At 43.1% G+C, this 26883-nt stretch overlaps 1 protein-coding gene across 7 annotated transcripts in view; it reads right to left on the reverse strand.

Annotated features, from left to right (window-relative positions):
* Positions 1–26883, reverse strand: part of CNTNAP5 (contactin associated protein family member 5) — a 421643-nt gene that overhangs the window by 299972 nt on the left and 94788 nt on the right. For 6 of the 7 annotated variants that reach the window (XR_012154186.1, XM_073305030.1, XM_073305029.1 and 3 more), the window contains exons 2-3: positions 10077–10187; positions 1322–1515 (exon numbers count right to left, since the gene is read on the reverse strand). Coding sequence is in view for 6 of the 7 variants with exons in the window: in XM_073305030.1 (XP_073161131.1) it covers positions 1322–1515; positions 10077–10187 (305 nt within the window). In the remaining variant the exon portion in view is untranslated. Of the gene's footprint in view, positions 1–1321; positions 1516–3784; positions 3872–10076; positions 10188–26883 lie in introns of those variants that run through there. The other variant, XM_073305031.1, reaches the window with a different exon arrangement.

Raw genomic sequence — 26883 nt, forward strand, 5'->3', positions numbered from 1 at the left:
AGTTTTTGAAAAGAAGGCCAGTTCAGTCCTAACAAATCATGTTAAAAAAATCATTTCTTGAAATGCAAATTAATTTACACTTATGAAAAATAACCCTTTATAAAATACCGAACCAACAGTAGGAGGGCAGGAAACATTGAATAATTTTGGATTCTTGGAGAAACTTAAGATGGTCCAAACACCGGACCCAAATCTTTCAATGTTCAAAGTCCAAACATAGATCAAAAGCCTGAATTTTGCAAATGGTCCCTGCACTTATTTCACTCCACTTGAAAAGGAGTGGTTTAACTGATTTGAATGGAGTCTTCTTGATTTATGTAATTGTGAGAGGAGAATCAGGCCTAAATTTTACATTTTAAGCCCATCTTTTGTTTATAAAAGTTTTCTAACTGTAAGCACAGAGCATAAATAACTTTCTCCAAGTCACACAGTGAAACAGTGGAAATGAAATTTGGGTAACCGTTTCCTTTCTTTTAATATTGTGCATGCTTCTATATTTCCTGGCTTTATCCAGAAGTGGAAGTGAAATACAGACATAACACTATTTCTACTGCAGCCCTGCTCATCTGTAATCACCAAATTCTGGAAATTTCATGGAATAACCTGCTCTTGTGACATTTACAAGATGGTTCCTTCAGTAAAATGTTCCAAAGAAGCTGAGGTGTGTATCTGAACTTTTGAAGTTCACTCATCACATAGCTGAATCTTATCCTTTATTTTCAGAGTATATTTTACTGAGCATCAGCACACATTGTAGTACTATGTAGGACAGTGATCCCATTGTGAATGGTAGAGCAAGTAGAGGAAAAACATATATAATAGTTTAGACAAAAATTCATATATGACGGGAAGGATTTTTGCAAAGTCCTTTCTACTTTTCCAGGCAATATTTTACTCCGTATCGGCGTTTCTGATGAGATTTTACTTCATTCAACTAATAGCCCCTAAGCTGGTTTAATTACCGCAACATAGCCCAATTGCAAAGTCCACCATGCACAAAAGCATAAGGAAGATTCTCACTTCCCTGAGCGTTCACGTAGCCCGAAGCACAATCTAGCTCTCAGTCCGTAATGCAACATGATACAGAGAATCAGTGGTCTAATGGGGATTAGAATAGTCATTGTGTGTTGGAGTCCCCAGTCTCACCGCTAAACCATTCTGCTTCCAAATCTATTCCAAAGTAGGAACTTGTTAAAATAAAGAAAAAACTGTTTGCCCAAACCCCAAACTAGCCTTAAGCTAAACATCAGGGGCCAAGTCTGACTGAAATTTGCCAAGTTCAATTGTAACAACTGATCTGGAAAAAAAAGCTTAGACATACCCAGATGCTGTCTTCTTGTCTGTACTGTTTCCAGTTGCGTCCTGTATCGCTGAACATTAGAATGTAGCTTGTTATCCAGTCAGAGCTTCCGTACCTGCCTTGGGTGGCGACTGCTGTAATCTCAACTCTGTCTCCCAGATCAATCTGAAGCCATTGTTGCGGATTAGATTCCAATGGGGACCAACCACCAGCTCCTAGGAGAGATCAGAGACAAGTGGCATAGGAGTTCAACATTGGCACCCAAATGGTTATTAATAAAACTAATTTAATCTTGTAATTTTAGTTTATTACAAGCTTGTCCCAACATTACTGAAATTTAAGGTACACTTACAATTATTTCCATATATAGGATGCTTGGCAAATATAATAGCTCATGTGTTTATGGTTTTAGTTGCTTATTTAATTAAATGGAAAGTTCACATTAATTAAGGAAATTCCTAGGCAATCTCTGCTTTCTCTCAACCAGTGACAGTCACCAAGCATCAAAAAAGAGGATTACATCTTCTTAGTCATAAAACGCATTTATTACCGCATTTATTATTGCAACGTGTATTTGTACAGATTCTGGGATGCAGCTTTATAGTTCCTGTTTTGTTTTAACATTCTCTTCTATTTTCTTTTATAGCAAGATTTGAAAGATGCACATAAGAGAGTTAGCTACTGTGATTTGTATCTTGTATAGAATACTTGATTGCTGTCTTTAATTGCAAATTGTAAATATACTACAAATGGTAGGTTGTAAACGTAGAGATAATTTGGTCAAAATTCAACCAACTAACAAGAGGGCCTTCTCAAAGAACAAGACACTGCCCCCTTCTATAATATAACAGTTTGGTATAGACATGATCTTCATCTTAAAAAAAAAAAATACACCAAATTTAGTAAGATGTATTACAAAGAGATCTGGTTGTGTAAAAATGTGAGGATGTTCTTTATTCAGGATATTCCAAAGAGGATTGATGCTTATGGATGTGTTAGCAAAGCTATAAACTAAACCATAAAAATTGGACTCTTAGGAAAAAGAAAAACCTTCACTTTTAAGCCCCAACAAAAAATTCTAGAAATATCCTTACTGGAATGGATTTCTTTATAAACAAACACTGTATAGTCTTCATTCTTTACACTTTAATGAGAGTGTTTATGGTTAGAAATGTTCTACAGAAGGTATTCGGTTTTTTTAACTCATTTACTCTTAAAAGGCATTGTTGTCAGGATGGTACAAGCTTCCACTCACATGCTCATTCACAAATATTTGGTATCTGAATGCAAGCCGTTCATATAACTTCCCGACACCATTGTTATATGAACCGTAAGATGTTTTAGGTACGAATATAGAAAGGTAATTTGATATTGTCACCAGTTACTAATAAAAGAAGCAATTTGAGTATAACAATATTTATATTAATTGGAAATTAAATTTGCTATCCGGCAATGCTTAAGCAATTCCTTAGCAAACTTGAAAGACAAGAAGAAACTCTCCAAGGATGGTAAGAAGAAAAGACTATCTTCTTTGATGACCATTTAACTTTAAAGACGCTTTACTCATCATTTCAATTTCATGAAGACTATTTTAAGAGCTGAAAGACTTTCATATGAACCCAACAGAAACAATTTCAACACCTATTAAATGCTCATGGACCTAAAAGGGTATCTAAGAAAATGGACTGAATAAAAAAAAGAGCGAAAATTAACTCTGAAGATGTTCTGAGGATTTCCGGCCATGAAGACAAGAGCAATACAACCATACATTTGAGGAACAATTACAACCCTGCTACATATGCGTTAGCACACTGCACAAACAGGAGCTGAAAATGCTACCAATATGACCATCCCAGGAAAATGCTGAGCTCATAAAAGGTGACAGTGGCTGATAACTGAATTCAGCCATCTCTCTGAAAGAGAAAAGGAGTACTTGTGGCACCTTAGAGACTAACCAAGTTATTTGAAAGAGGAGCATCTTCCCGCATTCCAGTGAGTATATGGAAAAAGAAGTGTATATATTCCTCTGACTGAGACATGCACACTGATGCTTATCTGCACTCTTGCTTACTTTTATTAGATGCGTATACAGGTTTACTTCCTTACACACATTTACACGCTCAGCATTCAGCTCAGCTCAGGCTGCTGGTCTATTCTTTACAAGCACTCAAGCAGCAACAAGATAGCTCACAACACAGCACTAGGGAGTAGCAACCTCCCAGCCCAGCACTACTTCTGGAGGGGATGACATCCTCAAAATGGTCTTTGCTGCTACACCCCCACTTCTTGACACACCAACACCTGCTCCACACACCATCCTTAGAGCTGCCCCAGAAAGCACAGCGCCTCAGACAAGGAATTCCCTCAAGGCTTCCTCCTTGTTCCAGGCAGGTAGTAATTTGCTCTTCACCTGTAGCAACAGTAAATTACAACGCCCCTGCACTGGGGCAGACCCAAAGCGTTTCCCTGCCTCTCCCCACTCACCTGCTCAAGTAAAGGAATAGACAGGCTCACAGCACCTGCTTTCTTCTGCAGGGCTGGACCCAACGTCCAGGCAGCCCAAATATATACCAGGTGGTGCAGGGGTTGCCAAGGTAAATATTTTCTCTCTTCCTGAACACAAGCAGCATCTATTTAAGTGAGTGGCCTGAAGACAGATTGCCAAGCACTGCCAGAAAGGCTATGCATGTACATTTCTATTCCCCACATTATTCACCGGGGATTCTCCCCCCTCCCGCGTATTGAAATATATAATTCATAGGCACATTTGGAGTGTGGCACTTCCTCTTCTGCCATCTGGTCTGCCACTCTCTTGTGACACATACACTCCAGGGAGCATATGCCAGCAGTTATGCACAAGAAAATTTAAGTAGAGTGTACAGCACACGCTGCAACGTGGGGGATGAAATATGAGTAGAGGGGGGTTAAAACTCCTCTGGAAACTCTGCTGCAGGCGTATTTAGATGAATCTCTTTTATTAACAGTGCCGGGTAATTATAAACTAGACAGAATGTGGCATTTATTACACCCTGTCTATTTAGACATTCTTTGATGGCGTTCTCTAAAGTGGTAAAATATTCATGAGATCACCATGTCTCCCATATTAAAATGAGAAGGATGAGATGATTAATGAACTTTCCGTGGGCTTAGCAGTTTACAGCATCACAACTAAGAAGGATATTCGTCCCCCACTCCTCCTGCCCAACTCCCATTGGCTTTCATGGGAGTTCTGTGCACATGTTGGAGGAAAAACAGAATATGCCGATCTGCTTCTTGTTTCTGCACAGCTCCAGCATTATTTCTCTATCATTCATAGCAAGTTGGAGGTGGGCAGAAAGGACTAGGGGTAAAGGGTCTCTCATCGGCTTCTGTGCCAAAGGAGCCTGATACATGAGCTCATGTTCTCCATGGCAACAAATTATAATGCGAGAGAGACACCGGCTGTAGGATCATATGGTTCCCAGGCTGGAGTCCCAAAAATAAACTGAAAAGAACTAATACAGCAAAACGTACAAACAGTAAAAAATTAATTGTTGTGAAAACAGCACTTAAAAAACCCCAGTGTTCTGCGATCGGTGTGTTTTGGTTTTTTAATTTTACATGGAGCTGCTTGTTATAAAGTAACACAAATGCTTGCCCTTCATCTTGAGCATCTTGCAAGAAGCTCAGTGGGCTTTATAGTGTGCTGCAAACTCTTGGACTTCCTGCTGAAAGTAAGTGCTTCCCTGCTGCACAGCCGTACTTTAATGCCCAGATCAAAACACCTGCCATAAAACAAATCACATTTGACAAAAAAAGATATTTCTTCTAAGCTACAATTATCTACATCAAGAGCTCCAGGCTGAGAGTTTATAGGGCTCTGAAGAAGCCTAGTCTTATTATAGCAATTAGTCCTTTTTCATCTATTTATTTGTTTACGGTAAACAAAAATTCCATTTGGTAAATCCGTTCCAGAAATCAGATTTACCAGAATTACATGCATCAGAATTATATTGACTACTTTAATAGATCAACATAGCTTTAGCAGCATCTGGATTGAGCCCCTTCACTCAAACTAACATTTGGATTGAGCCCCATCACAAAAAAAGCCATTTTATCCAGGGATTTTTACTGTAACATTTCAGTTCTGCCAGTCTTTTTAACAATAGCCTTTCACTATTTATTCAATAGCCTTCAATTTATTGTTGTCTATTACAACTCCAAGCTGATAATTTTACAAGCTTTCTACTAATGTAGATCTGGGTCACACTTTGTTTCCATATGTTGCACGCCTCTTTGTAGTAAAATATATTAATCAGGCTGCTATTAAATACATGTGCAAATTGCAACACTGTTCCTTGCTACTCTGAATACCTGTAGTTTTTCTGAAATGCACGGTATATGCTTATTTTTACAAGAACTGTAGTGTGATAGATAGAATTATATTTAATCCTTTATATTGCATGTATTTATCCAAAGGGGGGAATATTTTTAAATAAATGCATGTTTCTTGAAAGCTCTAGAAACCGAAGTCCTGCGTTTTTTTTGTTGAGAGATAGTTTCAGTGATCACCATCACAAACTCAACCTTTGCCTATAGTTATTTTCTATGAACAAATAGTTTGGATCCTAAATATAAGGACACAGATCATTAGTCAGTATAAATAAGTGCAACTTTATGGATTACAATGGAATACACCTCTACTTACCTCAGCTGTGGAGGTACACCTATATCTACCTCAGCTTTGGATCTGGCCCAAAGGATTTAGGAAATCGTGATGCAGTACCTGGGGGAATATTATCTTTGTAAATAATCCCCAAGGTACAGTTTATGGGTACTGCTAGAACAAGCTCCTCAGCCCTGGGACAGGAATGTAGTTTAGTCTCTGCTAAATTTTGCTCTCCGTTACACACGTACAATTCTGTGGAAGTCAGTCAAAGAGTACAGATATAACCAAGGGCAGTTCCCAGCCTCTATGTTCTTCATTCAGGTGAAATTCACCCCTGTGCAGGGATCACACCTCATGGACTAACAACAACAACATAAACCCCATGTAAGCTTTCAAAAATATGATTTGTTTTTTTCATAGGCCCTGATCAGGACTTTGAGTCAAAAGTGAATTTCACATCCTCTACTCTTTTGCTATCACCAAGAACGGTGCCTACGAGGAGGGTGGTTTTCATGATGTTACACTGTAGATCTAATTAGAGCTGAACTGACGCCTCCAAATATTCAGCATCATGTATTTGTTTTTAACAGAGCTATATTTCCTGCCTCAGCTAACAATCACATTTAAGCTGGTTTCTTTTCAATATCATTACCATAACTTTAAATCCCCCCCAAGTAATGACAAGGGTGCAGCTACACCACACTGGGGCAGACTCAGAATCAATTGCGGCTCAGAGAAGCACAATCCTTCCCCTGCTGGCCCCTCACTCTGGAGGAGGAATGAACTACTTCATCCCATTTCACAGAGTATCTTATTCCCCAGAGTGCCTGGCCAGCTACTCTAGATGGTGAGTTGGGGAGGGACATGGTAATAAATAATAATAATAATAATAATACACAAGGTAATAAACATGACTGCAAAGGCCAGTCTAGACTCTCCACAGAGGGTGGCACTTTCCCTGGAGTGGAAAGAGGTAGAGCCTCCTCTCCCTCCACATCCCTTGTGTGGAACTGGGGTTGCATCTGCACCACGTCTGAATTGTGGATGATGTTATGAAATCGTGTCATGAAATTACTGTGTCACATTCAGTCTATATGTATGTGGACCCCCCATGAGTTAGCAGGGCTGTGTTATGTCTTTGCCAGGTCAGAGACCGTGGCAAAGGATCAGCGCTCAATGATCATGTGAAAAAGTTGTCTCAAGGAAAGATATTGCCTCACCCACTGGTCTCTCTCATATCCAGAGACCAACACGGTCACAACTCCTCTGCAATATTCAAAGTAAAACACTTTGGGACACTAGGTTTTCTACACCTGAGAGGAAACGCTCCCTCCCCTTGTCTGAAGGGGCGGGGATTGGAGTAATGGAGAATTACAGTAACTCCTCACTTAATGTCGTCCCAGTTAACGTTGTTTTGTTGTTACGTCCCTGATCTATTAGGGGACATGCTAGTTTAAAGTTGTGCAATGCTTTGTTATAACGTTTGGTAACAGCCTGCTTTGTCCACTGCTTGCAGGAAGAGCAGCTCGTTGGAGTTAGCGGGTGGGGGCTTGGAACTAGGGTGGGCCGGCAGCCCCACATCAGCTCCCCTAAGTTCCCTGTGTGGCACCCGCCCAGCAGGCTATCAATTGCCGGGCAGTTCAGCTGTCCCTCCCCCCACTGCCATGTGCTACTCCTGCCCTTTGCCTTGGAGCTGCTCCCGGGAGCCTCCTGCTTGCTGGGGAGGGGGAAAGAGTGCTGCTGCTGTCAGTGTGTCCCCCTCCCCTGCTCCTGCCCCGCATCTCCACAGAGCAGGGTTGCGGGGGGGTGGGAAATAGGTCTCAGGATGGAGGGAGCTTGTTGGCAGCAGCTGCTGTCTCAACTTGCTGGTCTACTTAAAAAGGCAATGTACTTAGAGTGTGGTCGGCGTACTTAAAGGGGCAATGCGTGTCTCTCTCTCACACACACACACCCACCCACCCTCCACTGGCACTTTGGAAAGTAGAAGGAGTGGTGTGCTCCCATGGGATAGCATGGGTTCATCATCACGTTCAGTTTCCACAGGAAATGTTTGCAGCCACTGTCACGCATCTATTGTGTCTCCTTCCTCCATTTTTGCTCCCTTGTAGAGTGTGAGGCTACATTAACAACAACGTGTTAACCTTTGAGGGCTCAGTCAAGTGCTAGACCATCATTTACCAGCAAGGCATTCCCTGGGGAACATCCCATCCTCTGACTCCATCACCACAACCAAGCTTCACAATCATATTTGCTATGTACAGTATTAAATTGTTTAAAACTTATAGAGTGCGTGCGTGCGTGCGTATAAAATGTCTTTTGTGTGGCAAAAAAAATTTCCTTGGAACCTAACCCCCTCCCCATTTATATTAATTCTTATGGGGAAATAAGATGTGCTTAACATCGTTTCGCTTAAAGTACCGTTTTCCAGGAACATAACTACAATGTTCAGCAACAAGTTACTGCACCATAAGGCAAAACAAAAGAACAGGTGACCCCAGCAGGAGTCTATAAAAGGACTCCCGGGAGGAGCTGGTGAGAGACCCATTTTGCACCAGATTAAGATGAGAGAGGGTGCTGAAGGGGCAGTGTAGACAAAGGGGTGGACCACCCCACCTGCCCGCCTGATGCAACACAAATGACTTCCCAAGGGAAGGGGAAGCAAGAGAGGGACATTGTGTTTAAGATGTTTTATTGTTTTGTAAGTAAAAGAGCATTAAAATGATAGACCGAACAATGTGTGTGTCTCCGTACTGCTTCACAGCTACTACATGCCCTGATGGAAAACTTTAAACCAGAATTGTCACACTTTTGAGGGGGGGAGAGTTGGCAGAGGGGTGTGTTTATGTACTGGGGAGCCTGAAAGGTCAGTGCTGTGCCCAGAGAGGCTAGACAGTAGGGAAACAAGATCCAACACTTAAGGTTTCTTGCCAGACTGACGTCTGTCTTTTAGCTGAGTGGATTCTTCAACCTTCTGTATGTTGGGCAACTGCCACAACTTCCTTTCCCGCTGTTTATTGAGACGCACTCTCATTGAGTAAAAGTTGAGATATTGCACTCCGATTTAATACCTCTCCAATCTCTGAACATCTGTATATACTGCAAAAACCTTTTATGGCAGCTAGTAGAGTGCATCCAAATAGGCGTCCTTGTAAAGCTACTCTGAAGAGAGGCAGATAAACATGGCTTGGTATAGGACAAAAATAGCAAGCCTGAGATTTCTAAGAAAGAAAAATGAACCTTATTTCTTTTCCATAAAGATCTCCTGTCTTAAAAGACTAACCCCCTGAAAATTGGAACCGAGACCAAGTCAAGGGGCTTTAGTCTAAGGACAGTAGACAGCAGGGGGGAAGCCACACCACAGCATGTGACTCAGGGCAATGCTAACCCATATAGCAAGTACAAATCTGGAGAACTGCAGAAGATTAAGGTTTAGGGTTAGTCAGAGAGGTAGCCTGCTTCTCCCTGATAGCGTGGAGTTTGGTCCTTGTGGATTCCCACTGTGTTTAAACCTACTAGCCATACCTCAGGACAATCCTCACTTCCCCTTCCATGCTTCAGGGTGGAGAGCGAAAATGAAGGTCTCCCTTGCAGGGCAATGACCTGTGAAGCTGTTGTTCTCCACTGGAATTTCCAATGGAACTTTTAAGCCTAATAGACTGGGGTCCTGACCTATGACTATGGTTCCTAGGTGCAATGACAAGAAAAGAAAAAAGAAAAAAGAAAAGAAAAGAAAAGAAAAGAAAAGAAAAGAAAAGAAAAGAAAAGAAAAGAAAAGAAAAAAGAAAGAGGACTGATACTGGACAACTGGATTTGGGAACCATGCAGCAGATTCAACAGGCTACTTTGTCCTGGGACAACAGGACCTACAGTAGAAAGCAAAAGAAACTAAAGCAGTCTATCTGAACGTCCACTTGAGCGGCCCTAAGCATCTGCAGTAAATTTCCACTGAATTTGAGGCTTTCCCCAAACCTTAATGAGTTACTGTCAACTAATAATTCACCTCAGACTGTAAGAGATGATTCCAGGCAGGCAGGCTGGCCCTAAACAGTGCACAAGCTTCTACCCAAATAATTAGTCACTAAAGCTGTAATAAAAACTGTGGTGGGCATTTCACCCAGGTGACCTTACCATCCCGTCTGTTGAGCTTGGCGAAGCTGGGACTCTGAACGCTGAAGAGCTCAGAGGAGCTGTCAAAGGCTGTTAGAGGCAATGAGGATAGTAGTGCATCATCACAATTATCTATAAAACAAAAGAGAAATAAACAGAATGTCAGATAAAAAGTAGGGAGAATTTTGCTCAGTTGGACTTTGGGGGGGGGGGGGGGGAACCACCACAAACCTATAAGGTCTTTAACAAATGATAACTATTTATTGAGCTGACATTGTGAGCAGATCAGTATGGTTAATGGATCATCTGAGAGGGTTCTACAAGGAAATCTGAACGAGCAGTTACTTAAGTTAGCAGCCAAACTCCCAGTCTTTAACTGTCATGATTGCCCTCTGGTTTTGGTGATCCCAACTTGAGACTGATTTCCAGAAGTGTGGATTATGCCACAACTCTAACTGAAGTCAATGAAAGCTGAAATTGCTCAGCACCTCTGAAAACCAGGCCTTATGTGCCTCAAGTTGGGACCACCAAAAATAGACAACTTTTGAATATTTGAGCTTCTGTACCTACTTTGCTTTGGATGACTACAAGCGAGTGAGGGAGGAAGAGTGCTGGTTTGCCTATGGAAGAACCACCTTTCTACTATAAAACTGACAGGGTTTGTTGGATACCAAAGATGTACCAGTCCAGAGGCAATCCATTGGGTGGTGGGGAAAGTCTCAAGGAAACACCTTCAACTTTGGTTGAGCTATTGGAGAGTACATGGAAATACTTGGTGGAATTTGAAGACTGTCTCAGTCCATCAATAACTGAAAGGCAAATTGATTTTCCCCACACTCATTGTGTGGTAAAATTCAACAGTTCCCATAGAAGACTGTCGCAATGCCCCCCCACCAATCCCTGAGCCAACACACACAGGAGAGTGCTTGGTTTCTCCATTAGCAAAAGACCCTCATAAACACACATATGGAACGTGGGAGTGGAAGTGACAGCATCTCACCTCCATGCTAAGCAGAGAAAAAGTACATACATACAATAGAGAAACTCACAACAGCAGGAGGAGGAGGATAGATTGTACTTAAAGAGAATCCTATACTATGTAGTAAGGTTTCCTCCACCCCCTCCACCCCAAGGAGTTAGGCTAGCTCAAATGTGTGGACTATATGTTATTTACTGTATCTACTTTCTTTTTGTCCCTCAGCTCCTTTTCTCACCATCTCTTCTGAGCAGAACTTGAACCTGATAACCTGCTATGTGACAGCTGAACTTTTGCACCCACAGTGTTTGAATGAGGATGAAGTTAGTCAAAGCAAATTTTCTCATTACTGGCTCTTACATACAAATCCACGATTATAGCACAGGCTTTCATTAGGGGTATAAAAGCATTCATTTTAATGGAATCACCCAGAGAGGAAACACGGGTTTAATTACAGGAGAAGTCCCGGAGTTTAGCAAGATTTCAGACTCCGCAAGTCCCGTCCTTGTACAAATATAATTATAGGGGGAAAAACGTATTAATGCCACATTAAGATTCCAAAACTCAAGACACAAAAAACCCAATGATTTCACAGTAACATTAATTCAGCCGTATTTGCAATTTAGGGCCTGACACAAAGCAGACTTGATGTCAATGGATGCCTTTTTGTGACATTGAGCTACTGAACAGCGTTTGGGGCAGAACAGCGTATTGCAGGAACTGTTGTGCTTAGAATCCCTACCTGAGCTCCCTAGTACACGGGGGAGTGAGCCGCTTGCCCTTTTGTAGGGTGAAGCTACCTGCTCTTGGCAGCACAGCTTCATAGACTGGAATGTAAGGCTCATTCCCATCCTTCCCCCTATTGGTTAATTTGTACTTAACAGCACAAGCAAAGAGCCATTCTTGGGTCTCCCAAAGGCACAGCCAGCACTTTTATATAATACACACACACACACACCCCAACCAACCGGCCACACAGGATAGATTTCCTCCCATGCATATGCACACAAGAGTCAGACACAATCTGATCCTTCATATTTTGATTACCAGGGAGACTTAAATATAAATCTAAAGTTAACCACTTTGCAGACAGAGAACTTTACATTAGAGTTAAGAGCACATAAATTAATTTAAGTGCATAGGCATGCGAGTGCACACCCCCGCAACCTTCTTTATCTGATTGGTTGAATGTATCTCAATGGTTGTATGAAATGTCCTTAATCGTAAGGGAAGACAAATAGAGAATTATTCGTAATAAGTAGAAACACAATGCTAAATCCTGCTCTGAGTTACAATAGTGTAAACCAGGAATAATCGCATCGGCAAAATGAAGTTATTCCAAGTTTATACTAGCATAACTGGAATCAGAACTTGGCCTGTTGTTGGAAAGATAGTTGATAGATTGGTTAAATATTCATTATACGTAGCATGCAAAATGTATTCTTGAAAGCCCTAATCTGAGGAGAAAGCTAGTCATTTCACCAGCAGCAAAGCACTTGATCACACTTGCTAATCTTCTGCAAAATATCTAAGAAAAACAGATGTGTAGTTTTCACGATGGGATTAAAAAGGATCGTGTTAACGTCACTTGTCCTCATTACAGAATCAAGAGGAGAATTACACATACCATTTTGTGTTCCTGTTCTGGGCCCTGATTCAGGAACTTGTGTAAAGACTGCAGAATCAAGCCATTAGTCTCAAGACGCATTCAGTATTGTTGAAATGTCACCACACGGATTTCAGCGCTCAGGATGGTGACTGGACTGGATGCTGGCCTCAATCAAGAACTACACAAATGGTGCATACAGCTCTGTCAGCATTTCTTCTCATTCCCGATTATCTTTCCCTGCATGGCCTTCTCTCTCGAAACGAGCAATACTTGTGTTGAGTTGCCCCATTTCATATAATGGTTTTGCAAAGTGCATAAACATTAAATAGTAACAAGTGACAACAAAACAACCAGCGATCGTGACCTCATTTCATTTCTTACGAGTCTGGTTAGCCTGACACAGATTCAGGCAAAATCACAGAAAGGCTTACATGGGACTCAGTCAGTAAAGAATTAAAAGCACGGTAGCATAATTAATGCCAATCAACAGGAGTTTACAGAAAATGGATCTTTGTTAAACAAACCTGATGATGTTTTTTCAATGGATTACAAGTTTGTTTGATAAAGATAATTGTGTTGACATCATATATTTAGACTTCTGTAAGGTATTAGACTTAGCCATGCATGATATTCTGATAAAGAAAAAAAACAGCCTTGTACTCAAGTCAGGAATTATCCTCCCATGGGGTGTTTCTAACAGAAAAAAGGAACAATGACGTCAAATGGTTTGAAGCTGAAGCTAGACAAATTCAGACTTGAAATAAGCCACAGATTTTAACAATAAGGGTAATTAACCATTGACACACCTTAACTAGGGACATAGCGAATTCTTTGTCACCTGAAGGTTTTAAATCAAGGCTGAGTGTCTTTTAAAAGCACTGTAGCTCAATAGAAATTATGGGCTCAGTGCAGAAATTATTGGGTAAAGTTATATAGCCTGTTGTGACGTTACACCCATATTCTTTATGGAAATATACTTATGTTATGGATATGGCATAACAGATTTATTTTATGCAAGATGGGTCTTGTAAGGTATCATTGGAAAGGTTATAATTTACTGAATGTGATTATCCAATCTGCATGCATGTATCATTTCTGTATCTGGGAAATGCCCACCAGACAACAGGAAACACCCACCGGACAACAGGCCATCAGCCTTGATGCACCATTAGGAACAAACAATAAGAACTTTGAACTTATTAATCTCTCTCCTTCCTGAGAGGTGTCCTGGGACATAGCTGTGATACTAGTAGGTCAGGTGCTCCTGTCATCTGGTACTAAACACCATCATGGACTTCTAGTAATTTTCCACTAAAAGATTCCCCCCTTATGTAAATCTTATTTAAGGCTGGGGAGAAAGGCAAACAGGACTCTTCTCCATTGCCTTCCTGCCCAAGAAGAAAGACTGCTGAAAGTACGTGAAGAGACAAAGGAATTGAGTTGTGGGAAAGGCAAGGGCTGAGTCCAGACTAAGACAGGAGTCTACTCTGTAAAGAGAAATAACTTGAACTGTAAGCTACAGAGACTCTGCAACTTGCCTAAAACAACGTTTAGGGTGAGAAATTATTTCTTGAAACCAGTCTCTAAGATCTTAAGTTTAGTACATGTGTTTTGTTGTATTTGCTTGGTAATCTGCTTTGTTCTGTTTGCTATCCCTTACAATCATTTAAAATATGCCTTTTATAGTTAATACACTTGTTTTTGTTTATTATTAAACCCAGTTTGTACAATTTATTACTGGGGAGGCAAGAAGTTGTGCATAACTTCTTCCACATTGAGAGAGGGGGCGAATTTATGAGCTTACATTGTATAGATTTCTCTACAGCACAAGACAATATTATTTTGGGTGTACTTTCCAGAAGGGAGCTGCACTTGAGTGCTGGGTAAGTTCCTAGCTGAGTTTTCTCATAGAAAGCTGTTTGCAGACTCTGTGCAAGTCTACAGCTGGTGCATCCCTACCTGTGTGCGTGCGTGCGTGTGTGTGCTGCCAAAGGCCAGAGAGTCTAAATCAGAAAAACAGGGAGAGGGAGCCCAGGCTAATGAAGCAGGCAGGCTTAGTGAAATCCCAGTACATCAGGTGGCATCCCAGATGGGCAGGGTCTAACCCATCACACTTGTATTATCCAGGAGGTCAGACTAGCTGATCATAATTGTTCCCTCTGGCCTTAAAAATCTATGAATTAGAATGAGCATTAAATTCATTGTCACTTTTGACTCAAGTAGTGATTTGAACAGAGACCAAAAAATGCAAGTACATCTAGCCTATGTTTCACAAAATTTAGTGGAGCGCAGAGTGGTCCACTTTAGCATGTTATCTGGCCACCAATTACACTGCAGTATACTTTCACATAGATTCTGTTTCCCATTAGGGCTCTAAGACCTAGCTTATAGGAGGTCTGAGGACTTCCCAGTGGCGCTCCTTTAAGGCCATCGTCAAATTAGAAAGGGAAAATGTGCAGGAGCAACCCACTCTACAAATACAATCCACACACTATGCAAAAATCCAACACCTCACCCGATTCCTAGGAACTGGCTTTATTCACTAAGAAATCAACAATGAGGTCACAAAGTTCAGCTCCAACCATCTCACTAGACTTGGTTTCTCTCTCAAGAGCCTTCTCTACGGACGGTACAGCCCAACTTGCAAAAAAAAAAAAAAAAATCTATTCTCAATATATTACTTCTTGACTAGCGGGATCAATACCTGCAAAGTGGATGGGGTATCTAAGACAACACTCCCAGACTTCAATGCGAGTCTACTCTAAAACCACAATTCTTGCACAATAGATCCATCCCTACGTATTTTAGTGACCAAAAATAATTTGTTATTGCTCTTTATTCCTATTAATTCTGAGGTGACAACACAGCTAAGCTTAAGTAAATTGGGTTCCATTTCATCTTATCATCAAGGGAATTGTTTACTAAATTCCAACAGGTAAACCACCTGTCCAAACCCACTGATGTCAAAGGCATTGACACTTGGTGCAACCAAGACTGAAATTGACAAAAACAGAATTGACGAAGTTGCCTAATTTGACACACAGGACCTCTATTACTGAGGAGATTATGAGGCATGGAAAGAAGCCAGTTGGACTCTCAGAGCCACAAGCTAAATTAGCGTGATTTTCTACCTACCAAACATCTTTTACCTGAAATTTGAAATGGAGATTATTTAATTGGGAATATTGAGACACAATATAGAGCCCCATTTTTCTTCATTTTAAGGGGAAAAAAATCTTTACACAATCCCTTTTTAGAGTATAATCACCCTCTAAATTTGATCAGCATTTGAGACTAAATAACTGACCATTTGCTGATGCCTTTTCTTTCATTGTCACAACTTTGAGGAAGTGTGCTCATGAGAAAGTACTTTGGGCTAGAAGAGCAGGATGAGACCATGATTTAGAACAACTCCCCAAATTGTCCAGAAACAATGTGCCTGGCAGTGGCACCAAACATCTACATTTACAGAAAATTGGCACCTCATGACTCTCATAATTAAATTACTGACATACCAGTTTTCTTTAACTGCAGATACTCAATTATTGGCATCAGGACTATCCAACAGAACTTGAAAACATAGGGTAGTAGAATTCAATTTAGCTGATCAGATCTGAAGAACAACATATCTCATGTGCTTGCTCACTCCCTTACAAATTACTATTAGGCTGATACCACTGTTACTAATGTATACTGACACACCAGACCTTCCCACCCCTTCCTTCACATACCACATTGGTCAGTTTATTCCCCTGTTACATATTGTCAGAATCCTAGTTGTGATCTCTCTGGCACAAGTGTACTCACTACCCATCACTGAAGGACTGTGGTACCACCAACCAGTGCTTAATTTGGAATGGAAGTAGTGCTGGGGCTCAAGCAATTAGATGCCAGGGCTCAAGCAATTTTTTACTTTCATAAGTGACATGGCAAACCCAGAGGTGCCAGGGCTCAGCCCTGGGTGAGCCCCATCAGAAATTAAGCACGCCCAACAACCTTTACACTCAGTGCCATGGCAAATGCAAGTATTTAAGGTGCTTCAAATGCTAATCTCGAAAAGCTACAGCAGCTGGTTGGTCTCATTAAAACACTCCAGCAAATCTCACCAGGTGCCACATAATCTATGTGTGGGCCTTCTGCACCTGTGATTGCTCAATAAAATGGCTAAGGGAGAAATTCACTCTAGTACCAGAGAGACGGGATTCAAAATGCTTCTGATATGCAATGTACTCAGTGTAGACATGATCGACTTCAGATCCAAGTACACTACATCCAAATACACTTGAGCCCATCGCTACCTCTCCAAGTGTTCTCGTGTGCATTCTGTATCGAGAGATGGATGGCACAGAATTGTCGAGTTAGTCATACTCTCCTCCAGTGTGAGGAAAAAAAATTCGCTGATGTGTCTAATCAAAATAGGTTTCGATGACTTCTCCTCAGTAGATGTTTCTGTATCAAAAAGGCACCACAAAAAGAATCACACAAGTTTAGTGCCAATGTCAGTCTGTGCTCAGGAGAAACCCAAGAACTAAAATATGCATGAGGTTGTTGCCGGTCAGGATGGAGATGCATTAGTGAAGCTGTGTAACAGTTATTTTCCTTCATCTGCTAAAGGAGACAAACAGGACAGGAGAACACTGATCTCCATTTACAGAGGCCACCTAGAAAGATTAGGAAAGGTTCATAGTTTGTAATGAACACTTAGAAAAGTATGACAATCAATCACTGAAAAGTCCTCAGAAGACTGTAGGCTACACAGTTCTTCCATGCCTGTGGATTTGGATTGCTTCTAGTTGGGCCCTGCGCTCAATGAATGCAATCATGCAGTTGTTGAAGGAGAGATTTTTACTGAGAACTTTCCATTTATTTCTATTCATAGTCAATCAGGGCCACACTGTGCTATCCATTTACTGAGTAGTACGCGACTCTGCCAGGAATCTGACCCCATGGGGAGCTGAGGGCACTTGGCAAGGCATTGGGGATGCACAGGGCAAAACTGTGGCCTATACTGCCGCTGCTTTACTATTAGGAATAACTATTATGTGATGGAAGCACGCACATGTGGTTGGGGCCCTATTATGCTGGAAGCTGCAGAAGCATGGAAGACAGAACAGAAGCCCATCAGAGCAGGGACTGTCTAATGACACAAACAGATGAAGGCTAGGGAAGCGGGATACAAAATACAAGCAAATGCGTATGGAGAAGAGTTGGCCCAGCTTGGTTAGCTACACTAATTGGGGTTACAAGAAGAGAAGGAGGGAGAAGGAAAGAGGAATAGCCACTGCTCAATCACCTGGCTTGGCACAATCAGCAGACTGAAGTGACTCTCAAGGAGGGATCTGAAGAATAAAGTATGTTTCCTTCATGCCATTCCAACGTTAGAAAGGGGACATATAAAGGACGGAACTATCCCCTGGGAAATCTCCATGGGCACAGCTGCCCGGGCTGTTAGAAGTCTGGTTGGCTGCAGCGCCCAGCTCCCAGGAAGTGGTGACATGCCCTGGCTCCTAGGCGCAAGGACAGGTGGGGGGTTCCCGTGCACGGAGCCACCCCTAGCACCGGCTCTGCAGCTCCCATTGGCACCTGCGGGTGGGGGCAGCGCAAAGAGCCCCCTAGCCACCCCTGCAACTTGGAGCCAGAGGGACCTGTCACCACTTCCCAGAAGCTGCCTGAGTTAAGTGCCGCCCAGAGCGCACACCCCGAACCCCCTCCCATGCCCCAACTCCCTCCCACAGCCCTGAGCCTCCTCCCGCACCAAACTCCCTCCCAGAGCCTGCACCCTGCACCCGCTCCCACACCCCAACCTCCTGCCCCAGCCCTGAGCTCCCTCCTGCGCCCAAACCCCTCATCCCTGGCCTCATCCCAGAGCCTGCACCCCCAGCCAGAGCCCTCACATCCCAACCCCCTGCCCTAGTCCAGCGAAAATGAGCAAGTGAGTGAGGGTGGGGGAGAGCGAGCGACGCATGGGGGGGGGAGGAAACGAAGTGACGGGGGGATGGGACCTCAGAGAAGGGGCAGGGGCTCAGGGAAGGGGCGGGGAAAGGGTGTGCGGCTTTCTGCTGTCAGAAAGTTGGCAGGCCGGCTCAAGGGGGGCCCCTCAAAAAATAAATCACAGGCAGCGATCTCCAGCTCCGGGCTGCTAAAAGTCCTATGGCACAGCGAGACGCTCAGGCAGGCTGCCTGCCTGCCGCGGCTCCATGCCCCTCCTGGAAGTGGCCGGCTGCTAGCACATCTCTGCGATCCCTGGCAGGGATGGGGAGGCAAATCCACATGCTGCCCCCATCCCCAGCACCATCCTACAAGCCAGGGGTGGCACTTGCGGGCGTGGGCAGTGCACGGAGACATGCTTTCCCCCTCTCCCCAGGGGCTGTGCTAGGAGCCAGCTGCTTCTGGGAGCAGTGTGGGGCTACGGCAGCCAGCCTGCCTGAGCCGTGCTGTGCCACCGGCCAGGAGCCACCTGTGGTAAGCATCTCCCAGCTGGAGCCTGCACCTTGCACACCCTCCTCCACCCCAACCCCCTGCCCCGATCAGAATCCCCCTCCTGCACCCAAACTCCCTTTCAGACCCCATGCCCCCTCCTGCACCCCAATCCCCTGCCCCAGCTCACTCTTGCGTCAAACTCCCTCCCAGGAAAAAGACTTGTATACAGGGCCCCCACAAAATCTAATAGCCCCGGCCTATAGGACAGTTAATCCATCCCTGTTTGCTGTGCTGTAAACCTGACATCAGTCTCTAAACAATCAAGTAGCAAATTAGCAACTTTGGATTTGGGTGTCTGCACCTTTGACAAAGAGAAAAAAACACTTCAAAATGCAAGCACATAGCTGCAGCACTTAGCATGAGACCCTGGCCTGGACCTGGACCTCCTCCTCTGTCCCAGTCTTATCCAGCTCTGCCCTTGAGCTGTCACAGGAACTTTGACAACATTGAAACTTTTTTCAACAATTTTGAGTCAAGAAATTAATCAAAACATATTCCTGTCAAGTTTTGGCTTCAGTGAATAGGCATTTTTCAACAACCACCACCTTCTGCCAAAAAATTCCTGACCTGCTCTAATCCAGAGTAAATATTTTTTTTCCCCTAGTTGTCTCTTGGAGGCTCTGGTTTGCGTTTTAAAGCTATTTCTATTTAAGTTGGATTTTTGTTGCCAACATATAATTGTATTCATTATTAAAATACCAATAGAATTACAGATGGTGTTGAAGTTAAATTGTGTGCATCACTTGGACTGCAACAATAAAACGTCTCTGTACTGGGATTTGAAATTGAAAAGATTCACTTATATTTATAGGCGAGATAAAATTCCTCTTAGCATTGCATGCTTAATGGCTTACTTTGTTTTAAAAACATAAAGCATGCATTACAATGTCTACAACAGTGCTTCAAAGTGGCAACTCCTGCTTTTAGCTTCATTTATTTCTCCCCCCTGCTACCTATAATTCCACTTTACAAACAATGGAAATAAATACTGGAGTATTGCTGTAAAAATTGACCCTGCACCTCTGTAGGGCAATCTAAGCTGGAAGAAAAAGTGAATAGCTTTCATAATGTGCACAAGATCAGCATTAAGATGTACTGACACAAATATCGCGGGCACAGCTTATGAAAAAGGGGGGGGATGGATACATTCTTAGAACTCTCCACTCATAATACATATCAGTAGGTCCGTATACCAATTCTTCCACCATAAATTTTCTTACTAATGGGTTGGGGGGGGGGGAGAAGAGATCCTACTTTTTGTTCAGTAAAATCCCATTCCTTCTTTTCCAGAGACTGGTTATGCCCACATGCACAGCTGTCTGCTCCATCTGTTAGTGGATAGGCATGGCACATTTCTCAAGATTTAAGGCACTAGAGAAAATACCTAACACGATTACATCCTTTTTTCCCCTCTTGCTACCATGCGAGTAAACATCAATAGTTAGCTAATCATTAACTTTTCCCAGATGACTTTAAAATTACCTAAATGTTCTTTGGTATCCTGAAAACTCTGACATAAAAGTATAACTCAATCAATCAGCATATTTATATAGCATCTTCTTTACAGTACATAGCGTGCCAGAACACGTGTCCTGAAGAAAACTGTAAAATCCATATGTCTGACTGGAGCTAGTAGAGCTGGGAAAAAAAAGCATTATTAAAAAGGAGGTCTTATTTCTACTGATAAAGCACCAAGACTGTCAGCATAATACCCACATAACGCAGTATCGGTCAGGAGAAAACAACGATGCGACATCCCCTTACAGACCAGAGATGGTAATTTGGAACCAGCACTAGCCCAGCCCCACTAAGCTAACATACAGAAGCAGGGGGTTTTAAGTACATCGGGTGAGAGACCCCTCAAGGAATAATCTCAGGCCCATACAAGCAATCAAAGGAAGGATGGTCTTGTAAGTAAGGCACTGGATTAGGTCAGGAGGCCTGAATTCAACCCTCAGCTCTAGGCCTTGCTGTGCTCAGATTGGCAATGCCTAACTGATTTAGGAGCCGTCACATTTTCAAAAAGGGATTTAGGAACTCACAACTCTAAATGCCACTGTCAATGGGATTTAGGCTACTAAGTGCCTTTTGGCTGATCTAACATTACAAAGTTAGGTTGCCTACACTAAAAGTTGTCTCCTGCCAACAGAAGCATCCCATTATGGTGACACAGTAAAAGCCACTTCCGAAAATGGCCCGGAGCCATGGTTGACCTACTGAGGCCTACACAGTGTGAGCATAGACACTGAGACACCTGGGCCGACCCCAACAGTCCTCCAACACCTGTTGCACAATGCCCCATTCGTTGCCACAGTGACTGCTCTGGTCACAACTGTAAATGCCATGGCCCAGGGGTCATGGAGACTGGAAGCCGCTCCCCCTTAAAGACTCCCCACACACCTTTGAAAAACCTTTTCCTGATTGTCCATCCGTGCTCTCCCTTGGTGTATGCAACTGCCCAACTGACCATCCTGGCTCCACGTACCAAATACTCTCCTGCCTGGAGTACACAGGAGATACTGGCCCTTCTGGGCGTGTGGGAGAGAAGAGGCTGTGAAGCACAGGTATGGACTAGCCATGGAAACTTGGATATCTATGAAAGGATTGTACAGAAGGTGCCGGCAAAGGAGTACAACAGGGATCAGCAGCAGAACTGCATGAAAGCCAAGGAATGGCACCACACATATCACAAGGCCAGGGAAGCCAACGACTGATCTGGTGCTGACCCGCCACATTTACAACGAGATGCATGCCAGACTAGGCGGACACCCCACCATCACCCTGCAGACCATGGGTAAACGTGGAGGAGCCTGAGACAGACCCCTGCCATGAACAGCCAGGAGGAGGAGGAGGAGAGGGAGGTGCAGCAGAGAGGTACAGCCATGCCATGAGACAGGATTTGCTGAAAAGTCCAAAGTCTAGCTAATCCCTCCAGCCAACCAGGGATAAGCCCTCAGTAAGCATATGTATTCATTTCTCTCTACAATGTTTAAATTTAAACATGGTGCTCAGCCCCAACGTATCACAGCACAGATATTGACTTTTCAATTGGTTTTACTCAGATAAGAAGGATGTAGTAGTACAACAAAACTCATTCCCCTGAGAGAGACAATGTGGGTGAGGGGATATCATTTACTGGACCAACTTCTGTTGGAAATAGAGTCTCTTTCAAGCTTACACAGGGCTCTTCTTCAGGTCAGGGAAAGCTTGGTTCTCTCACCAACAGAAGTTGTTCTAATAAAAGATATGACCTCACCCACCTCGTCTCTCTCATATCCCGGGACTGACTCGGCTACAACTACATTTCATTCCCGTTGCACTGCGGGGAGGTAGGCATATGGAGCAGTTTGTTTATATACGTAGGGATGCCCTTTATACCATCCTGAGAGATCTCATTGAAACTTTCCTGGAACTACTCTGCAATCCGTTCCCAAAGGTTTCTAGGGATGGCAGCCTTATTTCTTCCTCCGCAGTAAGACACTTTCCCACACCATTGCATGACAAGTTCAACTGGCATCATTGCAGTAAACAGGCTAGCAGCATATGGACCTGGATGACTTCAGGATGCCAGTAGCTGCTGAGAGCTCTGTGCCTTTATTACCCTCAAGAGTGATATCAGCTAAAATCAGCACCGCCTATGGAAAATAGTGTCAATATTTAGCACTACTGCCCTCTACCTGTACCCATGGAATAGGGATTCAATTTTATTTTTTCATGCAACTGAAATTCCTCCCCAGCAGCCCTGGCAGAGCATATGCACCACGCCTTGGTCTGGACAGCAGTGCTGTGCAAACACACTCCAATAAGCATATCTTATTAAAAGTTTTTTTTATGGGAATGAGAGAAGGGAGTTTTGAAACTTATCATTCCCTTCCTGTCGTGACTGTAAATCCAAAGGCACAGATGTCCATTTATATCAACAGCTGCTGCCGTTGCTGCCTTGCAGGATGACCCCTGCACATCTGCAGAAAGCCTAACCCTGAGGAGGAGGAGGAGAGAAAAAAAATGACAAGGGAGCACATGTTCAGTGAGATCCTGCAAGCTAGTGCTGCTTCAGTCAGTGAACAAAGAGCCTGGAGGGCCGACTTGGCAAGCGGCAGAGAGAAGGAAAAAGTGGACAGGAGAAAGGACAAGGAGTTCCGGCAGGAAAAGGAGAGGGAGATGTAGCAGGACATAATGGATCTTCTCAGTGTCCTTTCAATCTACTCAGAGCACACTCAATAATTATTCTGCACCTGCTGAGCTGGTAGTTGACTCTTTCCTAGGTGCTATCCAGGTATATGGCTTTATGAGCAAGGGGAGCAAAGGGTAGGTGGGTCCCCAAGAATCACTGTTGGCATTTCAGTATCGCTGGTGATAATCCAGCCATTGAGAAAAAATGTCCCTGCTTGCAGCTTTCTGAAAAGTCCTGTGCTCTTAAAGATGCGAGAGTTGTGCGCCTTTCCTAACGAGCCCACATCAATACTAGTGAAGTTCCCCGCACTCCCCCATTTTGGCACATCAATAGTTGTCACTTTGGATGGGCTATCACCAGCAGGAGAGTGAATTTGTGTGGGGGGGGTGGAGGGTGAGAAAACCTGGATTTGTGCTGGAAATGGCCCACCTGATGATCACTTTAGATAAGCTATTACCAGCAGGACAGTGGGGTGGGAGGAGGTATTGTTTCATATTCTCTGTGTATATATAAAGTCTGCTGCAGTTTCCACGGTATGCATCCGATGAAGTGAGCTGTAGCTCACGAAAGCTTATGCTCAAATAAATTGGTTAGTCTCTAAGGTGCCACAAGTACTCCTTTTCTTTTCGCGAATACAGACTAACACGGCTGTTACTCTGAAACCTACTTTTCAATGGTTATTCCAGCAACGGTAGACACCAACACTTTGCAAAAATTTCCAAAAAAGAATCGCACTGGACAGCAGCACATGGCACACTGGGTTACCTACACACAGCGCAACACACTTGACATCGACACAAGCACTCCTGGAGAGTATGTGCCATACCTGCGCAAGCAGCCAAGTATGTATGTGCACAAGGGATATGCACACTTTGGTGGCTGTACACTGATGTAACTTGCACTGATCAAAATCTGAAGTATAGACAGTTGAAATCTCTTTTGAAAATGGGACGTAGGGTATATCGCTATTTTCATTTTTCAGAGACCGGGATTAAGGCCCAGATTTTTTTAAAGGTATTTAGACACTGCTGTGCTTAGTGTTGCAATGCCCAAATACCTTTAAAACGCTGGGCCTTAATGTCCGTCTCTGTAAAATGAAGGTCATTATATTCTCTCTCCCCCATCCCCTTCTCATATCTAATTAGATTGTAACTCTTTAAGGTAGGAACTCTCCCTTACTATGCGTTTGTACAGGGCCTAGAACAATGCAGCCAATCTTGGCAGGGATATTCAGGCACTACAGCACTCCGAACAAAAAAGCAAACCACATTTGAACTGGGGTGTGTGTACCTCATTGCCAACCCACTGAAACCACGTATGGCACCTGTTGTATGAAAACATCATCTGGGAGCTCATTAATCTGTGAAATCATAGTAATTATCTCTACTGAGAAGAAAGGCCTGGTTTGTATCAGAAAGCTGATTTAGACGGGCAGCATTTGCATTCCAGGGAACAGAAATGCCAGCAGATAGCAGTTGCCAACGTAAAGGTGACAATCTCAGAAATGTGACTGTGACAGAGATGGCAATTTGCTGCATAAACCTCACTGAATTAAGTATAATTATCTTATAATTATAATTATTTTAGGAGTTCACTGTATTAACAATGCCAATATATATGTATTATTGTGGGATAGTATGTAACATCTAAAACCCTGGGGCACATTATGAGCTTCAAAGGCCTATTTGAAACAATCAGCCCAGACAAGCATAATCTTTTGAAGTAAAGTAGGTGTCGTAGGAAATCTCTAGGAGTGGTATGCAAATACATCTGCTTTGCTTATGCAAGAACTCATCCTTTTGTCTGCTGATCACCTGTTACATTAGGACAAGTTAAAAAATTGTATAAAAGATGGGATGACTCCCAGATTCAGGAGTGTGTTTGTTCCGAGTTAACAGCTATTATGAACTGGTAATCGCAGAAAAACCCTTGGAGGAGTGTGAAGGACTTTTCACCAGCCAGAGCGGTTGTTGGAGTTATGGTGATCTCTGGAAAGCTTGCACATACATTTTTAATAGGTTTTTTTTCTGCAATGCTTTTACCTTAAGAATAAATGTGTTTGCTTAGAAAGAGCTGTATGGTAACTTAACCATAGCAATGACATGGCTTGCCATTTCTGATGAGAAAAGAAACACAGGCCTGCTTCAGCAGTCTGACTTTGCTGAGGAATTCACAGGGGAGGCCAGCACAGCCTGGAAATATCCTGGTCAGGAGGGAGAGAGACGCATGTCTCCACCCAAAAAGGGGATGGCAGGGGAGCCGGAAGCCTGAGAGTGGGTGCTCTTGGTGGACCATAGAGGGGGAATACTGACGCTGTTGCCCTGAACTATGACAACAATTACCAAGAGGGGGCTGGATAACTTTTTTCCTGATTTCCATATGAAAAAGGTGCCTCAGGCCTAAATGTCTTCTCCATTAACTTCTTGAGAGAACGCTGAACCATCAGATCTCTTTTGCTGGTATCGTCCTGCCTCAGATCTGGGCTGACCCAGTGTATGGAACATCTTCTAGCTGTGAGGTTTGCTCTTTTGCCATGGGAGTTTAATGGGCAGAGACCATATGTTCATTTAATTCATGTCTGCTTGACTGTGTGGTTTTTATCAGGATGAGCCTATCCTTATTGTGTGGTGAGAATGTAGCCTGAGCAGCCCAACGGACCCTCTGTCACAGCTGAGCATCATCCATGAAGGTTACCATTTCCCTTCCTTATCCCGACTCCTGTGTTAGCAGCTGGATGAGTATTTCAGACTATGCAGCTGTTACGGTCCCAGATCAGGGCACTGCTTTACACTGGAGTATTTAATTAAAACCTTTGTCAGCATCAAACACACACAGAGATTGCACAAGCCCCATTACTGCACAGTCTTCCAGGCATACCAAACCCTTTTGAGATGATACACTACTCTCCCAGAGCTTTGTCCCTTTTACCTTTTCAGTGTAGTTCCAAATCTTAAATGGACAAGGCATTCTATCTAGTCCTTACACCCCCAAAAAGTTACATTTACACAGCAGCACTGAATTTGTAATCCTCCCTCAGACAAAGACATCCAGGCACTTGCAGCTGTCAATTGGATTGTCAGCCTCATTACTGAAAGAAAAAAACCCAGTACACCATCTTAATAGGCAGCCGGAGTCAGTTCAACAAAAGAGTTGCCAGATTTAGTACTAACATCCTGGGGCCAGATCTTCTGCTGGTGTAAACTGACATCGCTTCAGTGACTTCAGTGGAACCATGTCCATTTTAAAACAGCTGAAGATCTGACCCATTGTGGGTAAATACAGTGATGAGTATTTTTTCTTTTTAGAACTTAGGAACTGTTCCTACGAGTTAATGGGTATTGTTACTAATGCCATTACTGATTTTGTCAGATATCATTATATTTTCAGTGTCATTGCTGGGAGTGACATCAGTGGAGGACCTCAACACATCATTTGTCACTTTCACAGAATCATGAACAACCTTTATTAGTGCCGTATTATAGATCAAAGCCTATGCAAGATGCTTCCTCTTGCCCTGCTATGCCTTTGCTATTGTGCACACATAATTTTCATTATGGTAGCATAGGGAGTGGAATTATAGATCTGGATG

The sequence above is a fragment of the Lepidochelys kempii genome, chromosome 11 (assembly GCF_965140265.1).
Source record: "Lepidochelys kempii isolate rLepKem1 chromosome 11, rLepKem1.hap2, whole genome shotgun sequence".
Lineage (NCBI taxonomy): Eukaryota > Metazoa > Chordata > Testudines > Cheloniidae > Lepidochelys > Lepidochelys kempii.